Consider the following 10014-nt stretch of genomic DNA (forward strand, 5'->3'; position numbering starts at 1 on the left):
GACAAACTGCATTGGAAAGACTTCGTGAAACCTCTTGTGCATGCCTATAATTGCACCAAAAATGATACAACTGGATTTTCCCCCTATGAATTGATGTTTGGGAGACAACCCAGGCTTCCCATCGACCTAGCCTTTGGCCTGCCCACCAACACCAATGAGCTGTCTCATTCCCAGTACGTCAAAGACCTAAAATGTCGCTTGGAACAGAGTTACAGGATTGCAACATCCAATGCACAAAAGAATGCTGATCGAAATAAGACCCAGTTTGATAGACGAGTTGTGGACTCATCCTTGGAAGTGGGTGATAGGGTCCTTGTTCATAATGTCAAGCTGCATGGAAAGCATAAACTGGCAAACAAGTGGGAGGACGATGTCTACACTGTTCTCAGGAAAGCTGGTGACATGCCTGTCTACACCGTTAAGTCTGAGGGCAAAGATGGGCCAGTGCGCACCCTACATCATGACCTGCTCCTCCCTTGTGGCTTTCTATCTGCAGCTGTGATGAATGAACCTGTCAAACAGCTCCCGGTCAGAAGACCTAGGACAAGACAATGTCCCACCACTGAAAGTGAAGAAGAGGAGGAGGACTCTGACTCAGAAATTGTAGTCACTCGGATGTTTTCCCCTTTCCAGACACCAGAGCCCAATGTCAATGAGATTTACATGTTGAGGAATCCCCCATGTGCGATCAGACAGTCAAATGAACCGGATGTGTCATCTGCTCCAGTTCTCTCTGATTCTCTGGCATACGAGCTCCTTGCCAAGAACAGAGATGAGCTATCCATGCAGAACCCACCTGAACAAGTCAATCTACCTGAACAAGTTAACTCACCTGAACAAGACAACCTATCTGAACAAATACATAAAACAGATCAAACAGAAAGTGACTTACCTGAAAATGTATACCCTGTAGAAGAAGGAAACTTACCTGATAATGTCATCCTGCCATGTGATGTCCATGATGAACAGCTTCCGGTGCTCTCTGATGTGACAGCAAGTAAAGAGGACATGGATGGGACTGGAAGTGGAGAATCTGAGGAGAAAAGAAAGGATGAGTTGGATGAAATGGAGACAGAGAGACAGACAGAAATGGATACCTCTGTCAGGAGATCAGAGAGGACACGACAACCGCCAAAGCGACTTGACTATGCTGAACTTGGGAATCCCTTGGTCACAGTGGTTAAGTCATTCTTTCATGGACTAACTACAGCACTGGCCGATGCTTTGAGTGAAGAAGAGAACTCCCTATACCCCTCTGACCTGACCACTCAGATGAATTATATTTGATTGCTGCCATGTACAGGGACGTACATAAGATCAGGAGGGGAGGGTGTAGCCCAGGCTGTAAAGCGACATAATTTTGTTAAGACTATCCTCTTAAAATAATCAATTTTATTTGGGAAAAAAAATTCATTGAAAGTCATTGAGCAGTCATTACAATTCTAAAAGCAATTCATTCTATTTTGAAATAAATAGATGCTTTTTAAATAATTCATTGAAATTGATTATATGCACTAAAAACTATTGAAAAGTGTTTAAAATGGAGAAAAGGAGAAATAGAGAAAAAAAAAGTTGCTGCAGAAGGCTATGTAGAATGAGCTTCCCAAATAGCCAATTAGTGCACCTCGTGCGCCCCAGGTGATCAACCTCATAGGTTACGTCCGGTCGTCACTTCCTGTTTTGCAGTCATGTTTACGATTGCTGCCTCGTGCGTTGTCTGATCCAAACGTAGATAAAACCTGTTTTCATCCATGGGGTAAAACCTGAAAATAACGTTTTAAACTGAGTTGGAATAATTCTTAATGATGTTAAACACTGGTTGACCGGTATATTGTTAATATTTAAACTTTATAGAGCAGTGTGAGACCGGACGATTTCTGCCGAACGGGCGAGGGTAATTGCTGGAATGCTCATTCCTAAATTGATCACTCGGTGAGTGGAAAAAAACCCAAAACACTCTTTAACTTGTTTGGTTGATTTGTAAAGCATCTGAAAGTTATGTTAATCGGCGCAGCAGCCATGAAAAAGGTGCTAATGGTGCTATTGAGGTATTTCACCCACGTGACCAAGTCATGTGATGCTGCCATTTTGGACGGCACGGCTCGAATCAGTTTGAATGCGAGGAAGGCGACAAATGAAAAACATAAAAGAAAAAGGAGCGAGATGCAGAAAACACTTTCACTATCGAGCGATGTAGGCCATTTACAGGGCGAGCAGAGGGAGAGGTATTTGCAAAAATTGAGGTTAGCAGGCTTAGAGAACGACATTTACCTGCTTCCATCAGGATTGTTCACTGACCCATCGCCATACACAGGTTTGGGAGATTAGAATAGAATATTATTTTCCTTTTGATGAATAAAGTTTATAAATACTACTTATATCATGTCATAGCCGGAGCGCACCAGCGAGCTCCCCCGGCGCGCCAGCGAGCTCCCTGGCGCCCGAGCGCGCTAGCGAGCTCCCCGGCACGCCAGCGAGCTCCGGTGCCCGAGCGCGCTAGCGAGTTCCCCCGGCGCACTAGCGAGCTCCAGCGCCCGAGCGCGCTAGCGAGCTCCCCCGGCGCGCTAGCGAGCTCCGGCGCCCGAGCGCGCTAGCGAGCTCCCCCGGCGCGCCAGCAAGCTCCCCAGCGCGCCAGCGAGCTCCGGCTATGACATGATATAAGTAGTATTTATAAACTTTATTCATCAAAAGGAAAATAATACATGACAAACAGGAGAACAAAATGTCTGCTACATGCAACCCTAGACAAATTAACACTGCCTTGTTTCACTGCTCAGATGGGTTAACAAACACTGACCCATTTACTTTTTGCTATATATTTTGTCAAAATTGTGTTAACTGATAAACTAACCTGAAATGAAATGATCACTGCAAAGTCTGGAGTACTCTGTTGGCTCCCAATCCTGTCTCTTCACAGCTGCAATCCATTTGGACCTCTTGTCTGGGTCAGTAGGAAACCAGTAAAAGGAGCGTCCTGCACGCTGTCCCTGTCTGTTGTGGCAGCCCACAGCACAACAAGCAAACACCATGGTTATTTATAGAGTGCTTACTGACAAATTAATCTATTCTAGGTGTCTGTAACACATTTTTTTCCAAGCTGGTTCCCCCTCTCTGTCTGCAGCGTTAGTATGTAGCTTGCCGTCCAAAATGGCGGACACCGGGGCATCATGTGACCCTGTGACGTCAGGTGAAATACCTCAATAGCCGCCTGAGACTGTGTTGTGATGCTAATGAGCATTGACTTGAACTTAGCAGTTTAGCTTGTTGGTGTCACATCTAAATAATCATTTCAGTGTTGTTTATTGTTATTTACTAAGGAATATTTTTCTAAGCTGTTATTCACTGCATATGTTGAAAAAAAAAAGATATTGGTGAGACTGCTTGATGAAAGTGTGTGCTTGTGGTACTTAAAGAGGTAAATATTTAGTGCAGTTTCTCATTTTACCGGTGCAAGGAGAGACAATTGTGCACGTTAGGCCTTAATGCCTCTAGCTACCATGGGGTTTCTGAATTTAATGCAGTTTTCTACCAAATTAAAGGGTACTATGCAATATATATATATATATTATTTTGAAAAATTATATTTTCTTTGTTACTAATGTAACTAAAACTATTTTAGCTCTTGAAACAGTTATTAATGTAACTACAGTACTTGAATATAAAAAAAAGCACTTTGAATGTATTTATAGTTTCACAACTACAAATTAATACTTGAACTCTTGAACTAAAGATAGATTTGATTTTTGTTGTACAACTAAACCTTTTGAGAGCATGATTTAAACTGCTTAATGCAAATGAGTATTATTGATTGGTGATAATCAACATGCTATTTGGATCTGCTTTGACCTCTCTGTAGGTCAGGTTTTTTTCTGTGACTTCATTTGATGAGGTCCCAGCCATGGTCCACCATCTATCGGGGAGTTTCCAGCTGGGTTCGTGTGAGGTTTCCAGAGATCCAGAGAGATTGTTTCTAGAGTCCATGATCCATAGATTCCCAGTGTGAGCTGGGTGGCGAGCCACATTGAAACCACTGATATTGAACTGAGAGTGGTGAAGGACTCCTTCATTCCCCCTTCCTCACGGACTGTGTGGTAGAATGGAATACACATACACTGATACACTTGACACGGATCTGAAGAAAAAGGGCCCCAATGCTAACTTTCGGACAGAGGGTTTTATTTTGCCGGCTTTATTATTTTAGTTGTTATTTTTCATTGAATGCCTTGCAACAAACTATGTATTTTTATTGTGTTATTGATTATTAATAACAAGTGGCCACACAAAAAACTCAGTCTACTGTTGCTTGTGTCTTTTGACTACTCAACAACAAAGGCTCTCACAAGCTTATAGTCTTCTATTACTGGTCCATCTATTAATATTGACTATTATTTACCTGTGCTCTGTTATTACATCGTAACAAGGGTTACAGAGGCAACCCTGGAAATCTCTTTGTAACCATGAATTTAATTTCTTTTGTGTTTTAAGGATAATGGAGTTGAAATTCAATGAACACCTTGTATTTTGATCTTTGGAGATGATGATTCCCAAATAAGTAACCTGATCTGTCACAGGGATGTCATGTAAAGAGGGTACAGAACAATCTTTTATGGCCATGAGTTCACATTTTTTTTAAGTTTAAGTGGAGGCCAGAAGCATCAGAGAAACTTTTAATCAACTCTATTGCAAGAGGAATTTGAGAAGCATCCTTCAGGAAAAGCGTGGTGTCATCAGCAAGTTGACTAATTTTAATCTGTCTATCAGCAATTGAAATTCCTTGTAACACACTACTTGAGATATGATGAGCTAAGGGTTAAGAGGCAATTAAGAATATATAGGGTGAGAGAGGGCAACCTTGTTTAAGTCCATGAGAACCGTTAAATCTAGGGGATGTACCATATTTTAATTTGACCGAACTACTGCCATTCTTATATAGGGTTCTAATACTTTTATAAAAGAAATTTCCAAAGCCAAATTTGTTAAGAGCTTTCAAAATAAAGCCATGTTCATGTGAATCAAAAGCTTTATAGAAGTCAATAAACAAAATGAAACTATTGTCTTTAATTACGTCATTGTAATCCAATAGATCTAGTACAATACTATTAGTGTAACTCAGAGGTTACTTAGTATTTGTTTTCCGTTTTTTTATTTTTATTATCAGCATATTTTAGTGTTTTGACTCAATAATATTTTATTAAGTCTTACGATAAAATAGTACTACATGCCACAAAGTTCCCTAGTGTTGATTTAAATCTACATTTAGTGGAAAATTTTAAGATGTAGACATCACACCAACTTAGTTTTTATTTTTTATTTATTTTCTCGCTAAGCACTGGATCATTGGTTTAATAGTGAAGTTGCTGACCATACCCCTTTTCCACCAAATCAGTTCCAGGGCTGGTTCGGGGCTAGTGTTGGTGCTGGTTCACAACTCGTTCAACTTGCGAGCCAGCTGAGAACCAGTTTGCTTTTCCATAGCTCGCGGTGCTAAGGGAAGCCACGTCATTACGTTGCTGTATATGTCAGTTACGTCGCTGTATACGTCAGTTGTGTCGCTACGTTTGCATAAACCTTGGTGTGAATATCGAAGCAAAAACAACACAGAAGAAGCAGGAGCAGCAACAACAACAACAATAATAATAATGGATGACTTCGCGTTTGTACAGCTGCTGCTTCTTGTCGCTTAAAAATGGCGATCTTTCGTGGTCTTGTTATTGTTGTTGGTCTTAACAACTTCGCCCTCCCGCTGACATAAGTGATTCTTTCCTCTGGCCCAGCAGAGAGTTGGTGCTAGCCTGGAACCGGTTTTTCTGGCCCCAGAGCCAGTTCTTTGTCAGTGGAAACAGAAAACCCGGTTCCAAACTAAGCACTGGCCCCGAACCAGCCCTGGAACTGCTTTGGTGGAAAAGGGGCAAATGAGTACCTTTGATGCAGGGGGGAAGTGGGGAATGAGAGAGGAAGGAATTGGGCAGTTCTAGAGAGAGACGGAGAAGGCTGTATGGCGAGAGGGAGATTGAATGTTGGGTCAATGAGTAGGCCAACAAGTCATACAGCACTGTAGCCTAAGTCATGTTTTAGTTAATTATAGAAGAAGGAAATTAACTAAAAGTAATCTGTAGTAAGCGAGAGAACACCGCTGTTTTGTTTAACCTATAATTAGGTGGACTATTCATAAAGTTATCCACGTACGGAGTGGGTAGCCGACTCTAGTTTTAATGTTATAGTCTATCTCCGGACTGCAATACTGCTGGTATTAAGCAGTTGTTTGCTGGATGGTCTTCACATTCAGAAATTCACAGGAGCTATTTGTTGCACTTGTATTTGCTGCTCAGTTAGCACCACTGGATTTTGGGATGCTGGTGGTTCCACTGAGTAGGCCGATGTGGTAGCTACGTGTTAGAACCTGTGTCTGTCTCAGTTCAGATGCGTTGACGTAAGAGCGCTCTGGAGCAGGGTTAAAACAAACCACACGAATGAAATCAATCTGGTTTATTCAGGCACTGCTCAACGATACACAGAAAGAGCAGGGTTTATATACATCAGAAGCTTGCGTGACAAGATAAGTAAGGGGCTCGGGGGCACAAGGTCAACTCGCCAGATAAGGAGTCGTTTTTATTATACATGAAAGAGCAGACCATACACCCCCTAGAACAGGAGGAACCAGGAATGTGGTTTCAGCGAAACTAGAAGGTACAGAGAAAATAAAAGAGTATGTTCTCGCGATTATGCACGTTTACCAGGGTGTGAAAGGGTCATAAAGCTCAGGACAGCTATGCACGAGAACACACACAATCTTACAATCCCCTCTTTTATACTTTGTTTACAGAGTATAACTACAGTTTAGACTCTAACGTATTGACAGACATAACAAGACTGATTAGTATGTTGTTTAGCAGTCCAATTGGCAAATCGCCAAAAAACGTTGTCCTCGTGGCTGGCTTGAGCGGGATTCCCTGCTCCAAGCGCTAAGACCAATACCAGAAGGAAAGTCATACTGGTCACTGACTTTGTTCTTTCTGTGTCCACAGGATGTAGATAGTTGAAGGTAGCCCAGGCTCACGTGTCTTCCAGATTCCTCAGTTCAGAAGTCTGCGGGACGCACCGACCATCCCCTCTTTGTAGATCAGCCGAAACCGGATCACTCCGGATGCTGGAAAGGGGATCCCTGAAAAGGCCGTCAGCTATTGTCACAGCAACTTTCTGAAACACAAAAACCTGTTAAGCATCAACAATATAGATTTCTATTACATTGGAGCCTTCTTTATTCGACTGGCATGAATCCACTGTGGAAAAAGGTCAGTTAGTACAGCCGTTCGAGTTACAGCGAGCACATCCGTGGGTTCACTGTAGGGCGGTTCCTCCAAAGGAGCGCCTAATTTCGCAAATTTCTTTACCAACACTTTATCCCCTACCTCAAAGGGGTGAGTGGGTGCCTCAGGAATGGGAGGCTTTTTGGAATTTAGTCTCGTCCAGTACTCATCCAACACCCGCATGAGACCCACGGCGTACTCACTGAGATGTACATCAAGATCACTCGTTCCTATAGCCTGCATACCTCTGCGCCAGGGTGTAGGAAAAGGCCGGCCCATCACGAGCTCGTACGGAGACAGGTTGTCGAGGGCCACTTGAGCGGTCATTCGCATGTCAGCGAGGACTAAGGGTAAAATTTGTACCCAGTTTTTAGTGCCGGTTTCTTGCATTGCCTTGCGCAGCTTACCCTTGATTGTTCTATTTGCGCGCTCCACAATGCCGGAGGATTGTGGATGGTACGGGATGTGGAATCGCCAAAGGATTTTTAGGTCCTTACATAGTTCTTGGGTCACCTTAGAGGTGAACGGCGTCCCTTTGTCAGAGTCTATCCCTACCGGGAGGCCATAACGCGGAATGATTTCTTGCGTCAATTTGTTTACCGCCGTGCGAGCGTCTTCTTTCCCGCAAGGGAAAGCCTCCACCCATCGTGAAAATTTGTCGACCATGACCAAGAGATACTTAAAGGGGCCCTGTTTTGGCATGTGAGTAAAGTCAATCTGCCATTCCTGGAACGGCGTGTCAGGTATGGGAAGGTGCTGATGTACCGCGCCTGGTTTAGATGGATTATTCTGGGCGCACGTTAAACATCTGTCTAGAATGTGATGTACATCGGTGTGTATTTTGTCGATGCAAAATATTTTGGATAAATCCTCCACTACCCCCCTTCGTCCGCGGTGAGTGGGACCATGAAACTCGCGGACGAGAAATGGAGTGCAATGTCTAGGTAAACAAAGGCGGCCCTGAGCATCGATCCGAACGCCGTCAGACGGCTGCGCGCCGCATGAGTCCCAGAAATGGTTGTCTGAGGCCGAAGCGGAGGCCTGGAGGGAGATCAAGTCAATGTCCGGAAGAACGGCACTAATCATACGGCTGGATGAGACCAGGGAGAGAGTAAGCGAAGGCGGAAAAACACCGGAGGCAGCCGCGGCTTTGGCAATGCGATCGGCGAGAGAGTTTCCCCTGATCTCAAAAGAGTCCCCAATACAATGAGCACGAGTCTTAACAATGGCTAAAGAGCGCGGGAGAAGACACGCTGTAATAAGATCAGTAACAAGCGAAGAATGAGAAATGGGCTTACCGTCTGCAGTGGTGAACCCACGCGAAGCCCAAATCCGACCAAAGTCGTGAGCAACGCCGAAAGCGTAACGTGAATCAGTGTAGATAGTGACGTCTGTGTCCTGGGCAATAACACATGCACGAGTTAGAGCGTATAGTTCGGCAGCCTGAGCCGAGGAGAAAGGAAGAGAAAAAGCTTCAACAGTTTCATCAGGAAGGCGGCACACAGAATAACCACACACGAAAACGCCGTCAGAGGGGCGTGAGCACGAGCCGTCCACAAACAGCGAATCACCTGAAAGTAACGGGGTGGAGCGTAAGTCGGGGCGGATACTTGTCTCGAAAAGAATGCTAGAAATGCAGTCGTGTGTTTCAGAAGGAAGAAAATCATCCTGTGAATTGAGGAGGCGCTGAAGCGCGTGCGCGAGAGAATCAAAGGAGGAGGAGGGCTTAACAGTAAGGTTTTCGGTGGCCAAAAGAATAGACTCGTATCCAGAGCGACGCTGCGCAGATAAATGCTGGGTACTGAGGTTCTTTAAAACGTGCACTACATCATGTGAGGTGTGGAGAACGAGCGGGTGAGACAAAACCAGCCGTTCAGCGTCCGTGACCATGACAGCACATGCAGCCACCGCCCTGAGGCAAGCAGGGAGACCCTGTGCCACAGAATCAAGAGTTTTAGAGAGGAACGCACAAGGCCGCATACCCCCCCCGTGCTCCTGCGCCAAAACCCCAGACGCAGTTCCCTGCTGGTTGCACACATATAAATGAAACGGCAAACGGTAATTCGGAAGTCCGAGAGCAGGGGCCGAGCATAAAGCCTGTTTCAAGGCCCTGAAGGCCGTCAGCATCTCATCAGACCACACCAGGGGCTGAGTCAAAGGGTCCGAGTGCAGAATTGCAGAGCGCAGACACTTGTCATAGGTGGAACAGTCAGGAATCCACTGGCGGCAGTAATTGATAAGTCCCAGAAAAGCCATGAGGGCGTGTTTGGTGGCAGGCACCTGAGTGTCTAGGATGACCTGCACACGCTCGGGGCTGAGCCTGCGGGAGCCCTGGGAGAGATCGTGACCCAGATATCGAACAGTGGGGAGGCAGAACTGAAGCTTAGTTCGTGAGACCTTGAAACCTTCTTGCGCCAGAAGAGAGAGGAGAGCGAGTGTGGCTTTAGCGCAAAGGTCCTCGTCCTCCGCCGTTACCAGAAGATCATCCGCGTATTGGAGCACGGAGGAGCCCGAGGGGAGGCACAAACCGGCCAAGGCGTCCCTCACTACGGCTGTAAAAACCGCGGGGGAATCGACATATCCTTGGGGTAACCTGGTCCATGTGTACTGCTTTCCCCTGTGCGTAAAAGCGAACAGGGGCTGCGTGTCGTGGCCCACAGGGACGCTGAAAAAGGCAGAACAGAGGTCAATCACAGAGAAAAACGCA

At 45.1% G+C, this 10014-nt stretch overlaps 1 protein-coding gene across 1 annotated transcript; it reads right to left on the reverse strand.

Annotated features, from left to right (window-relative positions):
• Positions 1 to 7030: 7030 nt before the first annotated feature.
• LOC132871397 (uncharacterized) lies at positions 7031 to 9230 on the reverse strand. The gene is made up of 2 exons (XM_060905523.1): positions 8606 to 9230; positions 7031 to 7212 (listed from the first exon to the last, which is right to left on the reverse strand). Exons 1-2 carry the CDS (start codon positions 9195 to 9197, stop codon positions 7175 to 7177), a joined length of 630 nt encoding a protein of 209 aa, XP_060761506.1. The 5' UTR covers positions 9198 to 9230; the 3' UTR covers positions 7031 to 7174.
• Positions 9231 to 10014: the final 784 nt, after the last annotated feature.

Source organism: Neoarius graeffei, chromosome 23, assembly GCF_027579695.1.
Source record: "Neoarius graeffei isolate fNeoGra1 chromosome 23, fNeoGra1.pri, whole genome shotgun sequence".
NCBI lineage: Eukaryota > Metazoa > Chordata > Actinopteri > Siluriformes > Ariidae > Neoarius > Neoarius graeffei.

Excerpts from the sequence above, each read along its gene's own strand:
- LOC132871397 (XM_060905523.1), bottom strand. The coding sequence starts at position 9,197 with ATGGTCACGGACGCTGAACGGCTGGTTTTGTCTCACCCGCTCGTTCTC. Across the intron at positions 7,213-8,605 it reads TGGGTTCACCACTGCAGACG|GTTTTTGTGTTTCAGAAAGT; the intron begins GTAAGCCCATTT and ends GATGCTTAACAG.